This window comes from Cupressus sempervirens, chromosome 3 (assembly GCF_028749045.1).
Source record: "Cupressus sempervirens isolate cs-2001-9-10 chromosome 3, ASM2874904v1, whole genome shotgun sequence".
Classification (NCBI taxonomy): domain Eukaryota; kingdom Viridiplantae; phylum Streptophyta; class Pinopsida; order Cupressales; family Cupressaceae; genus Cupressus; species Cupressus sempervirens.
Genome location: NC_143120.1, coordinates 733637954 through 733660404, shown reverse-complemented (window position 1 = coordinate 733660404; position 22451 = coordinate 733637954). Strand labels below are relative to the sequence as shown.

General features: G+C 37.5%; 1 protein-coding gene across 4 annotated transcripts in view; it reads left to right on the top strand.

The window, feature by feature from the left end:
* The window catches only part of LOC149568863 (D-isomer specific 2-hydroxyacid dehydrogenase family protein), a 165379-nt gene that overhangs the window by 69208 nt on the left and 73720 nt on the right, over nucleotides 1-22451 (top strand). For 2 of the 4 annotated variants that reach the window (XM_089821746.1, XM_089821748.1), the window contains exons 4-7: nucleotides 12998-13069; nucleotides 18718-18844; nucleotides 18915-19063; nucleotides 19189-19230. In XM_089821746.1, coding sequence (XP_089677872.1) covers nucleotides 12998-13069; nucleotides 18718-18844; nucleotides 18915-19063; nucleotides 19189-19230 — 390 coding nt within the window. The remainder of the gene's footprint in view (nucleotides 1-12997; nucleotides 13070-18717; nucleotides 18845-18914; nucleotides 19064-19188; nucleotides 19231-22451) is intronic. The other 2 variants (XM_089821747.1, XM_089821749.1) reach the window with 1 other exon arrangement.

Sequence of the window (22451 nt, the reverse complement as noted above, 5' to 3'; positions counted from 1 at the left end):
TGCATATCCACTGCTCAAATGACAATGGTACCTTATGGTCCTTGCTAAGTCTTTTTCAGGATGCTCTTGGTTCTACAGACATACTCCTTGTTACAGCGACTCATGAGAGCCCCATTCGTCCTCGTCCAACTATCCTTGGTTAGCAGTGGTTGTCGGTCAGGTGCTTTGGTGGGGTTTTGGTAAGGTTTCTTATTTGGTCAAAGATACTGCCTCTTCAGCACGACTTTCGTGGTTCACTCAGATAGATCAATTAGATTCATGTGGATACGCATTGGTTGGACAACGTCACATTACTAGGACATCTTCATCGCCATGTGCTATTTCTTGTTGATATCCTTGTACTATGTAGTCCACAACATGAAGAGCGACTACCCTTATGAGGACTTGTATGAGCACATTACTAGATTCTTTGCCATGGGTGACATTATTATTTTGGGAGACTTTAGTACATGGACCAAAGACTTTTAGACCCCCATCCACAACTGTGGGTTTGATTCCATTTGTACGATTGAATCAGATCTGGGTACCTTGGGCTTGTAACGCTTCTCTGACTACTATTAGGGACTCCTCACTAAATACAATTGACATCTACTATAGTTATGCGAGTCCTTGGACTTGGTGATCTTGAATGGGCTTCCATGCTTTCCTGGCTCTGGTCTTTTTACATGTTGGCCTCATTGCGGCGATGTGAGTGTGGTTGACTATGCTATCTCCTATACTTCCTTCATCCCCTCCATGAGTTGTTTCACTGCCTTCCCCTGGCCGATCACGCCTTGTTCAACTCGAGTCTTAACCTCAGAGTCTCCCATCCTCCCCCGTGCCCCCTCACCCCTTCTTGAGGTGACCCCTCTTGCCCGCACCTCCTTTTGCTGTTTTGAGAGTGACCATGACCTCTTCATCCAACACCTTAGAGGACTCCTCCCCCAGGATTCCTTCACTGATTTTGAGAATGCTCCCTCCTTGTTGATTCAACCACGTTGTGAGAGTTTGTCCTCCTCTCCATCCTCATTGCACCTCTCCTTTGTCTCGTATCTCCAAGCGCATGAACACCTGCCCCATAAACTAGTGGTTTGATGAGGAGTGCAAATCCTTCCGTCACTCACTTTGCTTTGCTTTCTCCACCCTTTCCCCCTCATTCGCCTAGTTAAGGCCCCCCTACTGTCGCTTCCTTCACCACAAAAACATGTTCTTCTTGATGCAGTGTATATCCCTTTGTGCCTCTCTTCTGTAGTCTTTGAAGCTCTTCTAGCACACCCTATTCCCCCGCCACCCTCCTCCTTCTACTCTTGACTACAACTCCTTTGTTTCTCACACCTCCACTCTTTATGATATCCCCGATCAATCCCCTCTCCACCTCACCCCTCTACTTCATTGCCACCTTTTCACGCTCTCCGACATTAGTGAGGAAGATGCATGAATAATAGCAGGATAATGAATGAGGAAGAGCTCCAAGTGGAGCTCTTTAAACTTGGTAGTACAGTTTTGAGCCTCTTTCTCAAGGTGTTCTTTAACAACGTGGCATTGGCTTTCTCGACTCTTGGTCATGACATTATTTATCGGATCCATAAGACGAGGTCAATCTCAAATCCCAACGGCGAGAGGGCCACATGTTTGGGCATACATTTGCTTAACTCTACGCCACTGTGCCGAACACTATCTTATCTAGGGACTTCATTGGCGACATTGTTAGGCTAGGGGATCTGCTAGTTTTCTTACAGATTTTTAGACCATGGACCATATTCTGACTTTGCAAACTATCATTGAGGAGATTCTACATTGCTCAATGAAACTTTACTACTGCTTTGTAGACTTTCGCAAAGCTTTCGATTCTATCCTTGGATTTAGGGATATTGGGGTTTCAGAGACTCTCTTGACAACTATCATGAGGTTATATGAGAGGGTTGTGAGCAGGTTTAGGACTCCATAGGGATTCTTGGATCTTATTCATAGCACCATCGAGGTGAAGTGGGGATGTCATCTCTCTCCTACTCTTTCTAGTGTTGACATTGCTGAGCTTAAGACTTTCCTACGAGATTTCTACTTGGTGATGGCTGATACTTACACCGGATTTTGATCTCCATTCTTTTTTCCAATGATGTGGTTCTTTTGGCTTTCTCCCGTGAGGGACTCCAACAACTTCTTGATGGGTTGGCCTCCTTTTGTGACTTGTGACAGTTAATTGTGAACGTAGGAATGATTCAGGCGATGGTCTTCAACTGCTTGAAGACCTTGCATCTCCACTTCTCCTTTCAAGGCATGGAGGTGGAGATCACAACCTCCTAATCTTACCTGGGGGTCAAGTATTCTAGATCATGTTTCATTACAAGACTTGCCATGCAACCCCAGGTTAATAAGGGGCTCGACTCCCTGACTATGCTTGAGAGACAGTGCTTTAGACATGACCTCTAGTATACTACGACCAATATGATCCTCTTGGACTCCTTGGTCAGGTCGATCGTCCTCTACAACTCTATTGTGTGGGGGCCCTCTCTCCTGGATTCAAATTGGGCGTCGATTGAGAGTCCACCCTCCTTCGACACATCATCAGGTGTCATCGGTCCACTCTGCACAGTGTCATCTTGGCCGAGTTTGGGGCTCATCCTTTCAAGCTTGGGACCGTCTTTGATTTGGTTTGGTTTCTCGATCGACTTTGGAGCTTCGCAGACTCTATTGAGGGTCATCATAAATATTCTTACTTGTTCTATTGCTCTTTTGAGCTGGTGGTAGGATTTGATCTAGCTAGCAGGACTCACTGCTAGTTTGTCCAGTCCCTTGCTCTCCTTTTTTGATTGGGACTATGATAAAACACCTTCCTCCTATCCAGTTCTCTTTGAATGCCCCTGCTTATCTGCTTCCCTCTCAATAAGAGCTCAATGAGCACATTAGGATCGACATAAATAGAGTATATTATCACGACATGGAGTAACCCTCTGGGGGGGGGGCGTTCGCTCATGGATGGTCTTCTATAGTGAGCACTACGTGGAGATCCTAGATGGGGTTATCGTGCGCCCTTAGTACCTCACTCGCCACTTGACTTATGCCCTACGCATCTGCTTACGATCTTTTAGAGCGGGCTCCCATCGGTTATGCATACAGACTGACAGGCGGATTGACAAAGATGATAGAATTTCCCGCCACTGTCCCATTGCGGAGGCAGAAATAGAGACCCATTTTGTTTTCCATTGCCTCATCTATTATAAGATCAAGAGAAGGTTCCACTGCTTGTTTAGAGCATACAGGTCTCTTTCTTCATTTTTCAGATACACTGATCAACAATGTCTTGCACTTGATCTCTAGGAGGCTATGCCGCTTCGTGATCAGACTTTGCAGCTTTAATTCCCATCAAGGAAGACTTTAAACCAGCTCATCACCTCCTTCACACTCGAGGGTCGTGTCAGGGAAATGAAGTAGTCGTTCGACTCTACCTCGGTTCACACTAGGTTTGTGAGGCCTCGCGGAGGACACACTTGGCAGCATCACCCTACCTCTAGTAGATCCCTGAGACGGCTTGGGGCATACCCTTGCCCTTAGTTGTATCCCTTGGTTCTGGACTACTTCTCGTCTGTGAGGAGTGTTTAGTTTTTCCTTGTTCCGTTCTTTTATTTTCTTGTTTGTTCTTTCTGCAGTCAACGTTCGATGCTCCTGCTAGCTGTTGCCTTGTTGTACTTTTTCTAGTCCCCTAGACCCTTGTGGTCTCTTGTTGAACAAGAACAAATTTATCTTATCTTTTCTTTGTTTCTTTATTTCCTTTTAGAATATTTTTTCATCCACTTCCGAAAATAAAGAGCTCATATAATAATACGTGACATTTAATAAAATGAACTTATGTTTTAAAGTCACTTTATTAATAAACCATTTAAATTTTTGGGTAGTAACATTACTGATCAGATGGACTCAGATATCATGAGTGTGAGCTTGTTGGAAACGTCTCAACGAGACGCTTCCGGTCCAACATTGAAATGCCATCAATGTTGAGCCTGCTGGCTTACTATAAACAGTAAGCATCTGGAAACAACTAACTGGCCAAAAAACTAGAATGGCCTACGCAAAAACTCAACTTGATCCCTGAGAAGACACAGTTAGCCCACAAGACCAAGCCAAAATGGCCTGATGATATATCAAAATTTACTGGCCTAGAAAAGGGGACACTACAATCATTGTTGGAAAAAACTTGTCAAGTCTACATTAGATTCCCTTGGTGCCCTTTTGAGAGTTACACCATGTGAACCATATATTCCTATTCTTTCCTCATCTCTTCTAACGTAATGTACCCTAGCTGATTCTATGAGTTTTGGGACTGATTTCTCCAACTTTGATTGTAAGAGACCCCTTTCTATCCAAACAATTTTAAATTGGCCATTAAGAATGCTGAATATGAATGGTATAGTAACAATGTCTTAAAGAGATATGATACTTCTTCTTGATGAATGTAGCTAGCCAATAAACAAGTGTTAAATTCCTTTACTTCCACGAATGGTCAATGCAAATATTGGCGACTTCTATGCTATTGAAGAATGACTTTTTAAAGTTGATGAGAGATCATTCGATAATTGCAGAAGCATATAACAACTGATATAATAAAATTGTCTCATTTATATCAATCTAAACTCTGTAGTTTAGTGGCCATCTGAGTTAAAGAAATGATAATCTGATATGAATCAAGGGTCACAATGAATTTTGTTGATCTAAATGCCTTCCCTGATGTAGATTCAATAGGAACTATGCTGACTCAGAAATATATGTTGTATCTGCAGCCTGTGTTTATGTATTGGTTGTAGTTCTTCAATGGCTATAATTAAAGTTTGAATTGAATGTTTGCTATAATAACTCTTTCTAGAATTGCACTAGCTTTTCAGTTTTGTGTGGCTATGCTGTATGTTCTACTCAGAGAGTACCAACAAATCTGGGGTAGAATGAAAGTCTCTGTATTAATGATTTCACCAGAGAATGAGGTATTGAAATAAAAGCTATATTGATTCTTGACATAAGAGTCGATGTTTCTAATTCTTGTCTGATGTGAATACAATATGAACTTCTACATTATATATTGACAACTATTTCTACTATGCCTTGAGAATTACGGAAGGAATGATTGTTTTATCTTGTTATGGCTGACTGGAATTTAAACCCTCTTATTGGATGATGTCGACTCTGAGAGAGGACGAATTTCTGAATGGATATACCATTGATGGTATGTCTATTGCCCCCAAGTCTTTCCGTTGGCTGTGTGTGTTCTCCCTCCTATTGTTGACGACAAATGTCTGAATTCCTTCAGTAGTCCTCTTTAATTTCTTGACCTGTCTTATTTGATCTTTGTATATCTTTGATTTGTATTCAATCACATTTAACAATTTGCTATGATGCTAGCCATGTAGTTCAATGTATGTCACCATTTAATTTACTGAGGTGGACCTTCAATGCTATTGTCTTTTGTTATCTCATGTGATGGTTGTCTATATTCTACACTCTCATTCCGTCTCTGACTTACACTGCCTGTTTTCTACCTTGATGACTCTCCTCCTCATCGCCTTTTATATACCTTTGCTACTATTTTACTGCTGATTTAAATACTCAGTCTATCTTGGAATGATTCTGTTTAAAATGGAATAGCTGTCTAATGGTTGCTTCGGGTGCCGTTTAAATATTCTATCTGCTTCCATATATGGCTATTTAGAACGTAATATGGGTGTTTTCCCTTGCTATTGGCTTTAATTGCTTTCTAAAATAAGTTATAACAGGATCCCTGCTTTCCATGTATCACTGTTGCTGCTCAGTGCTCACGGCATTAAAATCTATCTCTTCTTATCTGATATTATCTTCTGCTATATCCTTTCTCTTTCCAAATCTTCTTGCATCTTATATCATGCTCAAGAGTCGTGACCATTCACAGAGCCATAATACTTTTTCAAGTCGGCCCTTAGTTATCCATTATTTTTATTTAATATATCCATGTTTAAATATAATCATCTATCTAAGATTCTAATATCAATGTTGGATTTTTAAATTTTGTCATGTCATTATACTTCTCTAATTTATTATTATTATGTTAATATATTAATAAATAATATGTTATTGTCTATTATTACTTTATTATTTTAACAATAAACTATGTTATATTATTATTTTTATTTGTCCATTAATTTATTTTAATAATAAATCTTATTTAAAAATGGGGACATTACATCTAATGGGTCAAAAAGGTTGTGCTTGGATTCCTTTCTGGACCAGAAGTGCTTTTCATTGCCTTTCCAGTCCATTCCTAATCCACCAACTTTATCCTCATTATATTCAATCACAGTAAAATCTCCCTCCAATGATCCAAGAGATGTTGTGGAGGTTGAAATACCACTTCCATATTGTTTCCGTATATTCATTAGGTACGTTGACATAACAGGGACCAAAGTTGGTCCCACCTTTTTGGATGATTACCCACATTGCTTTAGTGCAAGGTGAGGATCTAGATTCAATCACAGAGTGTGTCTAGGACTCTAGGTATCAGAGCAATACAGCAGTGCCATCTTTACCTTGATGGGAATCCTTTCAGATGATTCTAAGGTTTGTCTCAATAGTAAAACTAGTAGATTTCACCTATTGTAGGACAACATCCTTCTTTTTTTCTAGTCTCAAGAATCTCCCTACAATATACTTCCTGTTAAGGGATTCAAGATCCCTGACATAAAAGCATATTTTCAAATTTAATTTACAGAAACTTAAAATTTAAACAACAAATTAAACTATGCATTTACTAGGCATTCACACAGGGATTGGAGTCATTCCAATGACTGTATCCAGGTCAACATGGATAAAGTAACTAGCACTCACTCAAACTGAATATGAGGGGTAAGGTGAAATAATTAATGGCCAATGTGACACATCCAGTATAACCATTGTTGACGTATAACCTAGACCAGCAGAGCAAGGTTGAGAAATACCTTGAACTTGTAGCCATGTAATGCACATATCAAGCATTCTTGCTCTCTCTGTCTCTCTCTCTATATATATATATTGCTGAAGCATTGCATAATCATCTTTGTTCTAACATCTATCCATAATTGTTTCATTTAAATGGTACAAATGATAATGGCCTTGAATTATTACATGAATATCAATATATATATATATATATTTAAGAACTGAAACACAGAATTAACAACTTGGGCTGCAAGCCTGCACTACATGCAACGGTAGCATCAAAATATTATCATCTAGCATCTCCACACAAACACAATATAACATTGGAAATAGCATCTCATGCTATTTATCAGTAGGCATGATATGATATGATATGATAGATTTTAATGACGTCCACGAGACTAAAGTAGTCTATGGGACCCATGCAATCACCCTTCTGAGTCAGGAGTGAAACTAGTTAATTGCAAAGTTTTGGTTAACTTGTCTCTCCTTCTCTGAAGTTTGATAATCAAATCCGCTGTTCTCTTCACTTGATCTTCCTTGAATAAATAGTAGAAGTCCTTGTTCTGCAGAATTTTTTTATAACCAGATTTGATGTCGTTGTAAGCCAGGCACTCCTTGACAAAGTGCTGTTCTGTCTCAACTGTTCCCATATTACAGAATAAACATGTTCTGTCTGCCCACTCTTCCTTTGGAACTTGCCATCTACCAGTTTCACATCACAGCTGATGTGAACTAGTTCTAAGTTGTGACATCAACATTTTTGCTTTCCAGTTAATAGGTGCTCTTATATAGGCCTTTTCATCATGACTAGAAGTGGGATTAAATTCTTTAATGTAATAAGATTTTTTCCGCCCTATGTGTTTTGTCCACAAAATATTGCGAAATTTTTCATTGACAAACTTCTTTATTTCTTTAATGTTATCCGGGCAAGTTTGGATGTTGATATCCCATTTTCGCATCCATTTGTCATTTTACTTCATCCATGTGCTTTTCCGCTTCACAAGTTTTTCCTCTATGACCAACTTGGGCCAACGATGTGTTTCTAGACCTTGGGTTTTCTTTAAATAGCTTAGCATCCGGACCAATGGAACAGCTTCTAATGGAAAGGAACCCACCTCCGCCAAAAGGATCTCATACGGAACTGTGGTCTTGACTTTAAGATTGCATGTGATGAAGTGTTTTTGAATTCTTTCTACTTGCCACCATTTCTGTTCGGACATACTATTGGCCCACACTTTACATTCGTATAGAATAATCAGAGTGACCAGCAAACCAGAAAGAGTTTTCATGGTCGTCCAATCCCATAATTTTGCGTTCCTGCACTTGTTTTGTAAAGAGTATAATGCCTTCTAGCCCCCTTGGATCCTTTTTTCTGCATGTATCCCAATTGAGTTTGTTATGAAAATCGATGCCCAAGTATTTGTACTCTTCCACAATCTCAAGGGGGCTATTTTCAAACAGAAACTCGTCTTGTATGCCCCTATTCTTCTTTAGTGAGAATATCATAATTTTGGTTTTGCTAGTGTTAACTTGCATTCCTACCTCATGACAAAAATTTTCTAGTGCTTTCAAGTGCTCTTTCAAACCTTTAGCTGTTCTAGCAAGAATTATGAGATCATCTGCATATAAGAGCAATCTTATCACAAAGTGGGCCAGCTGCACCCCCTCACCATTGGTCTTGTTTATCCCCTCTTCTAACTCGCCAATATAGAGCCCGAATAATGTTGGAGATAGCGGACACCCTTGCTTAACCCCGATGTTGTTGTCAAAATCTTTTGATAGCCCTTCTGTCGTTCTGATTTTAGCTTTGACCTGCTCATATAATCTGTAAACCGTTGACCTAAGTTCTTTAGGAACTTCCAACTCTTCCATTCTATCCCATAATATATTACGTGGCACTGTGTCGAATGCTTTTTTAAAGTCCACAAAACAACAAAAAGCCATGTTCCCCGGAGTGTCCCAAACTTTCTCTATCAAGTGTCTGAGAGTGATGCCGTGATCTATAGTAGAGTGTTTCGGTCTAAAGCCTGCTTGCCCTTTTGCACGTTTGCCTTCTGTTTCAGCCTAGTTGCTGATTTTTTGTTCTACCAAGCTGCCAAATAGCTTGCCAAATAATGGATTGATCGTGACAGTTTGGTAATTAGAAGGATTGTTTATATCTCCACTTTTGTGGAGTGGGATCACCACACTTGTCCATTTTACAGGGAAACCTTCTCTGTTGACACTGTTGAAAATCTTAGTGATGTGTGGTGTGAGGGTTATAGCACCCCATTTTAAGTATTCAGCTTGTAGCCCATCTATATCTTGCGCTTTACCAGCAACTAACCTCCTTATGCGTTGAATAATATCCTTTTCGCTGAATAACTCCCTTGTAGTCTCTGTTTCCATGGTTTTACGTTCTCCTAGATCACACTTGTAGAGAGTCTTGGCATATTCCAGCCATTTGGTTCCTATTATGTTGTTCTCTATCTGAGTTTTTCTCTGCTAAAGCTCTTTCCAAAACTTTCTGGGGCTGTTTTTACCAAGATTAATCAACTCGATTCTTCTCTTGTTCACATACTCTTCTTTCTTCTTTTTAATCAGCTAATCATACTCTTTTCTACTTTCTCTGTTCATGTTCTTTTTCCAATTCTTTTTTACCATTTTGCACTCCTCATCAAACCACGGATTGGCCAGAAAAGTGTTCTTGGCTTCTCTTGTGGCCCTAGATCTTTTACACTCCTCCAGTGCTTTAATGATAGTAAGAACAAGATTATCCTTGTTCATGAAATGTTGTTTATCAGACTCGAGATGGTTTCCGGGAACCCTAGACAGCCGCAAAAGAGAGTCTTGGAAAGTATCAGGGTTTTCTTGTGTCATTAAAACTTTGCCGATCGGAATCATATTCCTCTTTTGTAAAGGTTTTGGGACAATATGTTGATCTTTAAAGCAAGTGGCCACCCTTATCAAGATGGGTTTATGATAAGATTTTAGCTCCATGGGGCAATCCTCTATCTCAAAGTTAATTATCTTTGCGGCATAGTCTTGCGAGCATATTACATAATCAACAACACTTTGTTCATTGTATCTTTTGCATGTGATTCCACCTGATTTAGGCCACTTTTCCATACCATTGCATATGACCATGTTATATAGGCAGCATAAGCTTAGTAATTCAGCACCAAAATGATTAATCTTTCCCATGCTATCCTATGAAGGTCTTTCCCATTTTTGTGTCCCTTCTTCTTTGAGCCAAACTGGGTCTCTGCTTTCATTGTAACTCTCCTTAAGATTGAGAGTTTGGTTGTTTGTTGTTCTAGCATTTAAATCCCCTATTATCATTATTTCCCCTAAAGAGCTAAAGGCTGCTATGTCTTTTTTGAGTGCAGCGAACGGGTCTTCTCGATCCAATCTATGTTTTTTTATACATTTTTGAGCCTTTTGGGGTGAAGTAACAGACAACCACCCTTGTAGAAATCTGATTCTCTATTATTTTTATCCAAATATACTACTTGTTTACATCTTCTTTCTCTAAGTCTACAAATCTGCTCCAAGTTTCTTTTATTAGAACGGTGATGCCTCCATGCTCCTTACCATTATCTATCTTCTCATTCCACAGTGATACCTTCTTATACTGTTCAAAATCTAGAACCCTACATCCATCATGTTCATGAGTCTCGGTAACCATAATGATGTCATTATCTTTAGCTATCGGACCTAACCTAGGTCCTCTTCTCCAAAGATAACCTCTACAGTTCCAACTAACTATAGTTAAATGTTCCTGGGTGGGCCCGAGTTCCTATTTATTGCGTGTGATTTTGTCGCTGATTTGGGCTTTGCCATTTTGTAGCCACGCCCACTTGCCGTTTTCTCTTGCTGTTTTCACTTTTTCCCATTCCTTCCTCCTTTCTTCTTGCTGAGTTATGGTGAGGTCATCATCAAGATATATGTGTGTGCCTCTAAGAAACTTCCTCTTGCTGAAAATGTTGTTTTTATCCCGTGTATTCCTCATTGTCACTCTAACATGTCTGTCTTTGCCTCTTTTAATCCATTTTCCGATTCTTTGTGCTTGTATGGTTGTTCCATGCTAGTCTAATTGGTCTTTAAAGAAGTCTTTAACTAAATCCATTGTTTTCTCTTGTTCTCCATAGTCTCGTAGCCCTTTGATGACGATATTTGCTGCTTTCTCATTTCTTTCTTTTTCCTCTCTAATCTGTCTCCGAACTTGTTTTTCTATGTTGTCAATAGGAGTGTTTGCTGGCCCCTTTACTATGTTAGCCCATGATCTAACTTCTTTGATTTGTTCTCCGAGTTGATTCTCTTTTATTTCCATATTGGCCATGGCATCTTGTATATTTTTCATTTGCGGGTTTTTGTCTCCTCCGTAGCCTCTCCTTCTTCCGTAGTACTTGCTGCTGTCCTCTTTTTTCCTACTTCTTTCTTTAACAATATTAATTCATACTCTCCTTTTTCCTTATTAAATTGCAATTTTTGAATTTGTTCTCTAAGTGACTTGATCTCCGCTGCCAGCTTCCAGTTATCCTTAGTAACTCTTTTCATTGTGATACTTTCTATTTGCCTCCTCTCTTCAAGTGCCCACACCCTTTCCTTCATAGTTACCAAATCGTTCACAAAGATGTCTGGATACCACGTCATAGGTGTCCTTGTGGGGCTGTAATAATTTGGCAGCCCATCCTCCATTGTGTCTATCACCTGAGAATTATCTGTCTTCCCTTTACCGTTAATATCTTTGATATTATCAAACCACTTAATTGTTTCAGAGATTTCAGTCGGCCTCAAACTTTGTTCTTCCTCCCTTGCGCTGTCCTCCCTTGCGCTGTCTGGGGTTTGTGGAATCGGTTTCGGAAGTAAAGCTGCTAACTTCCCTCTTTTTGCATTTTTAAACTTTCGTATCTTTCTCCGCCTAATTATTCTTTTATATTGTTTGGCATTCACATAGATGTAGTTTCCTCCTGTGGGTGATCCGTTGGCTTGTGAGAAGCTGAGAGTGTTTGTGGGTAAATTACCATTTGTCCCTCCAAGATTGAATGAACTCTTGTGTCTGGCTGAGGGTCTTGGAAGAATGAGGAAGCTCCCTTGATTCCACTTGATGATGCATTACACTAGTAATCAATGAAAGGATTTTGATGATGCCTTAAAGTCAAGAGAAAAATGACTTTCGTACAAACTGAAGATTGGACGAGAGATGATCTAGTTTTGTTAGGATTGAACAAATGTTAAATGAAATTTTTATTGACCATGAAACTGGGATTTTTGTTGTAAAACTTCTTGTTGTGGATCAGGTGAGGAATAAATCTATAAGTACCAAAGATCCTGTAATGAGACTGTTAGAATAAGTTTTATGGACCTTCTGTTATCTGATGTATAAGACTATGATATGCATTGCCTGTTATTCCTGTGATTATGTTTTTTTGGTGTTAGCTCCAATTTGATTACTTGGATCAAGGGTGCTTTGTGATTTACCCGATGTTTGGACAGTGGATTGTTGGTTGGCCTCTGTCAACTATCAGCAATATGAAAGAAATATTATTGTACATTGATCCATCCATTTACTTCACAATCCACTTAAGAGATTGGTATAAGTTGAACTGGTAATTCTTTGTTGAAACTTTTTGTTATGGACCAGGTGAGGAATAAATCTATTTGTACCAAAAATCCTGTAATGAGATTGTTGGATTAAAATTTATGGTAGCTTCAGTCATCTGATTATAAGACTAAGGTATGCATTGCCTGTTACTTGTAATTATGTATTTTTGGTGTTAGCCCTGATTTGATTGCTTGGATTGAGGGTGTTTTGTGTTTTATCCTATATTTGGATAGGAGTGAATAAAACTGATGTGAATGAAATATTATTGTATATTGATTCATCCCTTTGCTTGACCATTCATTTAAATACAATAGTATAAATATACATTTCATTGAAACTTCAGAGAAAATGTATTTGCTGAAGATAGTGTTACATCTAAAACTTATTATGTGTATAATAGTAAAATGATAATGAATTTCCTTATGAATGTTTAAGTAGTTTGTTATTTTGTATGTAAGGCATATAATTTGATAACTACTGTCAACTTTCTTGCAGAAAGCCATGGATATTGCATTTAAAGAGAGAAAACTGGGTGACCCTACTGGGGAAACACTGTATGGAAAAACGGTAAATATGTGATTGTCTTGTTATTATTTACCCTTTCAACTGATTGATCTTCTTAAATGCTTTGAGATTTGTCACAATGAACACTAAACTTGCATCCAAGAATATGACAAGCACAGGTTATTGTCCTTACAGCTTCCCTCCATCCAAAGAAAGAAAGGAGAATAAGCACATGCACTTGAGATTCAATATCTAGTGGACTAACAGCTTTCCAAAACAATATACTGCACATTTATAATTGACTTAGAATAACCTTGAATGTTTCCTTGCTTCTATTTTGGCAAAGAAAAGAGATACTGAGAAGCCAAAAAGGTTTTCAAACATATGTATCCTGCTGCCTAATTGTATTAGTGTCCCCCCAAATCAATCTATGAACTTCAACAAGAAGGATTATGCATTCTAATATTGTACTGTCTCAACATCTAAAGTGACTCAGAGAGTCAGAAGTACCAAGGATCATATAGTTTCTTCCTCCTGGCAACACACATAAGCATCTCTACTCGTTCCTGTATCAATTGTTTTGGATAGACTATGTCCCATAAAGACTATGGAGAACAGTCCCTGAGGCATTTATGTATGTTTTGGTGTACTGGTACTTTAAATGCAACAATTCCCTTGTATTTTTTAGATGGAGGCCATTTTGAAATATTAGGTCTCATTTGGTCACATAAACACTTCGTTTCACAATAATAAATATGCAGTCAGATGCTTAAATAGGCAAGAAAACAGATTTTTTTGATTAATTCCTTTATTTTATTAAAATTTTTGTCATACACTGTGAATGGCTTTACCTGCCTCCTCCTGTGTTCATAAATTAATCATAGAAACAAATGTAGAAAAATATTGAACAACAGACAAATATGCAAAAGATGGCAAGCACTTGTTCACCTAAGGTTGACTGCATCGAAAATTCTGGAGTACTCTCTTAATGGCAGCTCTCTATATTACATAACCAAAACAGGACTGTATAATCTCTTAGTATTTACTTAATGCCTGAGGGAGTCCTGTTAAATCCATATCTTCACTCTTGTTATGACTAAAATTGTCATTAATCCTAGTTTGACAAAATATGACTCAAATAATAGCACAAATACTAGGGACAAAAAACATAAGTGTAATAATATGTTGTGCTTAGGAACACAACATGATCCCCTTTATAGAGCTTTCTCTCCAAGGCAAGTAGAACTTTCTAGGTAAATGTTCTTAATTTTTGTGCAGAACTAGGATTGTTGAATTCTTATGAAGAACAAGACTTTAAAATTTTGAGCCATGCTTTTACATATAAATGATTTGGATGATGAGAATGGCATCCAAGATCACCAAGTCACCAAATATGGTCTAGACATACATACTAAACATTCCAACATAAAAGAACCAATGAATAATGATGGTGATTTTTTGCCCCTACTCTCTGGGCCCCTTTACATGTTTCAACACCTTTTTTCAAGACTTACAAAATTTTGAATGCTTGGCCATGAATAATTTGTTCTTGAGCAGTGCATATTTTATAGGCATATTCATTTACTTTTCCTTACAAAACCAAATTGTTTTATCCTGCATAAGAACCCATGATCATCAAGCCATATTTACAATCTAAACCTACATACCAAGAAACACAAATGAAGAAAGCCTCTGAGAGAAAATGACTATTTTGCCTTGCTCCATTAGCTCATTTACATGTTTTGACACATCTTTTAAATACATTTTGGATGCTTGCCCCGAACAATTTGTTTTGGAGTGTTGCATATTCCATGATCATAACCTATGATGTCTTTGTTTTGTACGATGGCTAAAAGTGACAATAACTACCCAAACTTGCGTCACCAATCCCAAGGGAAGACTTATGTTGTACGCTGAGGTCTTAACTGTTGTTGACGATGGAATGGTGCCAAGATGCTTCACACATGTCCATGTCTCTTTTTGCACCCTTGTGCACGGTATATTGCTTTGCCCAAATAGTCCCCACACCTGATGTACAATGGTTTGATTGGATGTACATTGTCTTCATATGACAATTGTTGTACAGTGTTCTCCTAGCCATACAACCAAGCATTTCTCCCAGTCGCACGGGATCTATTCCATTCTAAGTGTTAGTTGTCTGACTCGTAGCTTGGTGCTTCGGTAGTTGTCACACAGATCACTATCACCACGAGCCCATTGCCAAACTTGTCGTATGACGTTCACTAAATCCTACAGTCAATAAGGCTTCTAAATGGAATGCCTCATCTCGTGTCAGAAGGTATGGTAGTGTTGACGACAATGCGTAATGTTGCTATATGACAATTGTAAAGAAAAAATATAAATGATTGACTATTCCAGAAACAAAGATTGACACTTGCGAGGAGTGTATATATTTAATAATGATAGAACTTCAAATTACATGCAAAAGATCTCCAATATAATAATTTCAGGCGAAGGGTCTAATTAAGATTTATCTTCGAATGAAGACTTTACAAATTTGGTGCAAAATGTGAAATATCATAAAAATATTTCTAACAATAGACTAAGGTGGTTGTGAACCACTGAAATTGCAAATGTAGATTAGGGAGGATCTTCCACCTTTGAAACTGTGCACAACTATCTTCAACCTTTAGCTTCCGGAAATACAAATGAGTCACATACATTCCATGATGATTTGCAATGCCCTGCCATATCCTTATAAAGGCCTCCAAGCACCTAGTAAGTTAGAATATGAGTGGGTCGATAATACTATAATTTGTTATTTGGGCCGTTTTTATTTAATAATTAAATCGATTAATTTTTTTAAAGTAATTTAATTAAAATACCTTATCAAAATTGGGGACATTACAAATTCTCACTGCCTAGAGATTGCTTGCCCTAAAGCAATTTGCTATTAAATTGATTACTTGCTACAAAGGTCTAGGATCCCAAACCAAGCATAGATGATGGTAGCCGTATCGGATGACAACTCCATGTTGCATCGTGATCATATGCACACAATTGGACGTAGTCTAGATGATTGTATCACCATCAAGCTTCCGTTGTGCCACTTTGATATAAACATTGCCATGTCCAAAGTCACCAGGTTCCCAAATGAGCCAACCGTAAATACATCGATGCTTTGATCCAAATCCATCTTCTCATCATGCTCATCAATCTCTTGATGAATCTCATAGCTCAAGTAGATCCTACTGTTTTTAAGTGGAAGCCCCTCACATGGAGAGATTATAACTAGGCACCCCTCATGCACAATCGAATGCTAAACTACACATGCAACCCATTATGGATTGCGTTTAGTTTGGGAAGTCTTGTCTCTAATTTTTCTATAGATGTTAGAGCTCGAAAGTGTATATGCCCTAATCTTCTGTGTCAGATTTGATTGGAGTCATAGGTTTAATGAATGAGTGCTTGTTTTGACTTAGTGCTGAGTTTGCATAGGTATCCACGTCTTATACTGATTTTTTTAGCCTTCTTAAAAAGTAGCATTCTTTGGCAATACCAAGACTTTTCCATTCATGAAAATGAATCCATATCGATTATCTTCTAGGGCAGATATTGATACTAGGTTTCTTTTAAATCCTACTACAAATAGTACATCTTGTAGTTGAATAGTGATGCACAAATCTAATTTGATGTTATAGGTTCCCACTCCTTTTACAAGATGTGCGGAGTCATCTCCGATAGTTACCTCTTCCTCAATTTCTTCAACCATAGTATCTAGGTGTTCTCGGAATCCGGTGATATGTCTAGATGACCCACTATCAATCACTCGAGCATTGACTTTATTTGATACATGATTTGATAGTGCTGAATAGAATAGGAACTTCTCAGAATCCTCTTCTGTATTTGTTTTTTAGACTTTCGCATAGGATGCTTGTTTCTTAAGTCTGTCAGGGCATTTTGCAGCATAATGTCCATATTCATCACATCTAAAACGTTGGACTTGTGAAGCATCTCTCCTTTGCTTGCCCTTTCCATGAAATATTTTCTTCCTTTTGAAGTTCATCTTCTCTTTCTTCTGATGGTTGGCATTCAGAACATCAAGGTCTTCATTTTAGATTTTTGTTTGATTCCTTTTGGTAACTGCCTAGCTTCTTCTTATAGACAGTCGGACATTAGGCAGTCGAATTTTGGGAGTTTTGACCTTGCACTTATTCTTTGTTTGAATGATTTTCATCAGTTAGGTAGTCCACTTAGAGCTATTAGGGATAATTCTTTGCTTTTTATCTCATACCCAATGTTTGATAGTTGATCCCTAAATTCTATTATTCTCATGAAGAAGGCATTCACAGATTCTCCTCTATTCATACTTATTTTAATCAACTGTCTTTTGAGTTCAAGGGTCCTGCCTGTATTATTTATCTCAAAGGTGTTCTCTAGAGATTTTAACATGAGGTACACAGTTGTCTGCTTTGCCAGTATAGGTACTATGTGGTCTCTCACAGAATCCACTATCAGTTTCATAGCTTTCCTGTTATTTTCAATCCATTTGGATTTTTCTGGCTCATCCTTAGGTTCTCTCTATCTTTATGTATGAATCTACTTTGTTCTCATCTAATATCATCATGATTCTTAATTTCCATGCTATGAAGGTGTTGGCACTCTCAAGGCGATCCTCAAATCTGATTGAATTTGTCATTCCGATTAATGGAAGTGTGACAGTACTTTATTAAAGTAGGTATTCTGATTTCTCAAGTTTACCTTTGATCTTCCTAACTTGGCTGTGATACCATGTAATTGTACTATTAAAACTTATGTCAGACTGTGATATAGTATTTATAATTCAATGAATGTTGATTTGATCTCTGTTTTGCAGACAATAATCAGTAACAATTTATATTGATCTGATGACATTTTGATTTATGAAGATAATACTTCCTGCGATTTCCTTGCAAATGCTTCTGATGTGTGAACTGCTATTATTGATAAGAGAGAGGATCATTCATGGATCTCAATGATGTTCTCTCAAGAATGGTTTGCCTATAAATAGTATCCAATAGGCTAAGAGGGAATAGACATGACTCTTCGGTGTTCTCTCATTGAAGATGCACAATGATTGACTTGTGATTACCAGAGCAGGTCCGATAATCAGGTATAGTTAAGCATTAACTAATTTCACCCCAACTGATGGTGATTAATTATGTTTGTGCACAAAACACCCTTCAATACAAAGCCTTCGATCTGTAGATCATACACCCAATCTGAACAGGATTTATTGATTCAAGAGAGATGACTATAATCAGGCTTCCATACTTAGATTCTAACACAAGGATCAGTTGATTATCTGTACAAATATATATGAGTGTGTATGAATGTACATCAGTTCACATAGTGAACTGATGTACATACATTCGCACACAGTTTATCAGTGTGATCTGACCGATGCTATCATATTTAATAAATATAAGTTCTTTCTCACTTATTTAAATCAGAAGTCAAAATGTTTAATCTTTTAACACCTATAGGAAGTTTATCGGACATTAAAATATGTGAAAAATAACTTTATCTAGCATATTGATTCATTTTGTTTCAAGGAGATGTGTATAGATTATTATTTTCTGTTTCCTGATTCCATAGATTTAGCTCCAAATTTATAAACACAGATTTTGTATTAACATTAATGTACAACATTTGGTAGATGCATCTGCAGGTTAGTGTTCATTAGTAATTTGTGAGGGATGCATTTGCAGGTATTCATTCTTGGATATGGAAATATTGGAAAGGACCTCGCAGTTCGTTTGAAGCCTTTTGGTGTTAAAATTCTTGCCACTAGACGGCGCTGGAACTCAAATTCTGCTGTCAGTTTGAACAATTTAGGTACATTATAGGAACTAACCTACCTTCCATTAAATTGTTTTATTCTATTGAATAACACAACTATGTTTAGATGCAGGGGATAGTTCTCAGATACAGAGTATGAATAATGGATGCATGAATGATGACCTTATTGATGAGAAAGGTGGTGCTGAACGCCTTTTAGAATTTGCAAGTGAAGCAGACATAGTAGTTGCTTGTTGCCAATTGAATGCGGAGACGGTAAAGATTCTCCCACTGGAATGATGCTTTTTCCATGTACCTGTGGTTCATAATATATTAGTCAGGATTATTAAATAGAGCAGTTAGCTTTTCGACAAGTTGATTTAGAATATTTCTTTCTGCAGGTCGGATTGGTGAATACAAAGTTTCTTTCTGCAATGAAAAAGGTTGGGCTTCATTTATCTCTTTTCAAGTTGCTTCTGATAAGGTCCACTGATAGTAATTAGATGCTGATAGATGCATCCATATTTCAGTTTCTAGAAAACTGTAGTTTATCTGTATCCTTGTAGTAGAATCTAGAAATCAAAGTATGTGAAAAGCTGTATGAATTGAGACATGGTTCTAGAAGATATCTAAACATAATGCAAGTGGAGTGCTAGAATCAGGTGCATCCATGCATTTTGTGTCTTGGTGGCTTCTTTTCAAGATACTTCTGATAAGGTTGGCTCGTATGGAAATGGATGAATCCATTCATATTTGGGTTTCTGGAAAGCTGTAGTTTATCTACATTCTTGCATCAAAATCTAGAAAGCATAGTTGGCAGAATGCTAAGTGAATTGCTCATAATTTTATAGTTTACTACATAGTTGGAAAACTTGGATTTGCTAACGATTCAGTCTGCCCAAAATCTTGAAAAACTTGGGACTCATTAAAGACCTTGGCAAAAAATTAGCAACGGCAAATTTATCGAAGATATGAAAATAATAGATATATAAATTTTAAAATATTTCTTAAAAAACACACATATAGAGCAAAATTGTAAAAAATATGCTGACCATCATATATACATCAAAGTTTGAGATAAATACATAGCATAGACAAAAAAATAAATTCAGCATCTGAATAAAATTGGGCTCTAAAGTTCTAAACATATTGTAGACCACAAACCAACTATAAACTTTGAACACATACAAAGTTCAAGTTTTGGTACCAATAAATATTAGAAATCATAAATTGTGTCCATGACTCAAGCTCAAAAAAAAATTGTTGCCACTGGGTGGGTGGCGCTAAAGTAGTTGCAACATCCTCAATAGGTGATAAGTGCATCAATAGGTGCCTCATTCACAATGATAGGTGCCAAAACAAGAGCCTTTTCTGGCTGACCAACCTCACATTCCTCATTTTCTGCCTCATCCACTTCAGCTGGTCCACTCTCCGATTTGTTGTGCCTAGCACACATGCTTCATTGTGTACAAGTATCCCTTAACTCTCTTTTGCGCCCTTAATTTAGGTTAGATTTGCATTTTGTCTTCGCTCTGCATTTAGAGTGCTTTTGTCAGAATTCTACATTCCATGTGTACACTTAAGGAAATTGGAAAGCATTGCACAAGCAGAGATTTGGCTGGTTGCAAAATGAGGACTTGCGTAGTGTTGTACAAGAATGAAATGGTAAAGACAGAGTGATTTGGAAACCCACTCCTCTCATGGAATCAATAAATTGATAAAGAAGCGTGTGTTGGACAAGGATTTTTGCAACTTGCTTTAAGAATAACACCATGAATCATTCAATGAGTTGAAACAGCATGTATGGAATGGACTGTGCAGTCTTGGAATGAACATTTTATCAATTAAAGTCATCAGTGAACTGAGTAAACTTGAGGATAAATATGGATAACGATGAGAAAAGTGGAGTTTTGATTATGGATAGACATAAAGAGCCACCATTTGCACTTAAAAGGAAGGAGATTAGGATAGAAGCTGGTAGAGAAATACACATGGCAGGGATTATCCTATATTTTGGATAAGATCCAAAAGTTCATCCAAGGGCCGCAAGTCCTTGTTCCTCCATTGTTCACCCATAAATGAAAATGAAAAGGGAAAAAAATGCAAAAGCAAAACATAAAAGGCAGGGTGTAAGCTCTTGGTGGGGAAAATGCTATAACAAAGATAATCTGAAAATTCATCCTAGTGTTGCCATTCCTTGTGCCTCCACCATGTGTGCCTCAAACATAAAATAAAAGGAGAACTAGAGGAAGGCAGATATAAGCTCATGGCGGGGATAAATTAATAACAAGGACAATTACAAAACTTATTCTAAAGTCGCAAATCCTTGCGTTAGGTCTTTGTGCCTGTCCAAAATAAATAAAGCAAAATCCAAAAAGTTTATCCATGCCCACCAAGAGATGCCAACCCTTCTCCAAAAGAGAAATAAGCCCATCAATTTCTAATAAATACAGGCCCTTCTTTTCCATTTCAAACATGTTATTTCTAATATCTTAAGATTGTGTTGATTGCAAGGGGTCTATAACAGGTATGAAAAATTCCTTTGATAATCTAATGAAGATATTTGATTCTTGTTTTGATTGCAGGCCTATGAGATGCAAAGATCATTAATGAACAGCAAGAACTTGAAATCTTAGGTTGCGATTTTTGCTTGTAGCTATGCAACGGATGAGAATTTACTTTGAAAATGGATAAGGAATTATCAAAGATGGCATAGGAATGTGAAAATGATCTAATTTGGAAGCAATTCTAATCAGAAATCACCAGCAAAAGCATGAAATAATTTCTTTTGCAGCTAGTGTACATAAATAATTGTGTGTTTCCTAACCCTAGTAGCAGGTATATGCATGTGGAGAAGACAAAAGTATAACATGGACAATCCAAGAAGGGGGTAAATCCTTGACAAGGTCTAATACTTTCCATGATTACTAGGCACATGCAAGGAGGCAGGGATTATGTCGTAAAGGGAAAGTCCAAAAATTCTCCAATCCGTGCCTTGGCTCTAATCTACCATCCTTCCATCCAATCCATTCCAAAATTCCAATCCAGGGACTCAACTTATACCTGACATTCCTCTTTAATGTTAGAATTCGATTTTTCCATGTAGAATTCCACTTCAAGGATGAAAATCAGTCCTTCCGTATCCAAAATGCAAATCTAACTCTTTTCAATACCTGCCTATCTCCTCCAAGGGCACTTTCTAGTTTCCATTTCCAAATCATAGGATCCAAAATTCAAATCCAATCAGAATCCAAAAATCTAATCGTAGAATCCAAAATCTTAATCCAAATCTAAAAATCTGAAACCAAAAATCCAAATCCAATATCCTTAACACAAACCCTATAATCTTTCAAAGCCAAACATTATTCCCAACCCATGATGAATAGATAATGCGAAAAAATCCAAATCCATTCTTTGCCTTGTAGGGGAAGTCTAGAACACGACATAATGCAAGTAACATATAACAATACATATTTGCAAAATGTATAGAGAACTCACAAATATGTATTCATTGATTAAATAATTACAATGTATCTCCAAACATTCACTGCAATAGTACTATAACGCCATCACCCCATAACCCTATGACTTGAAGGTAATTACAATGCTATATATAAAGGTGTCGAAGTGCGAACTGTTGACAATGATGACAACGATTAACAAC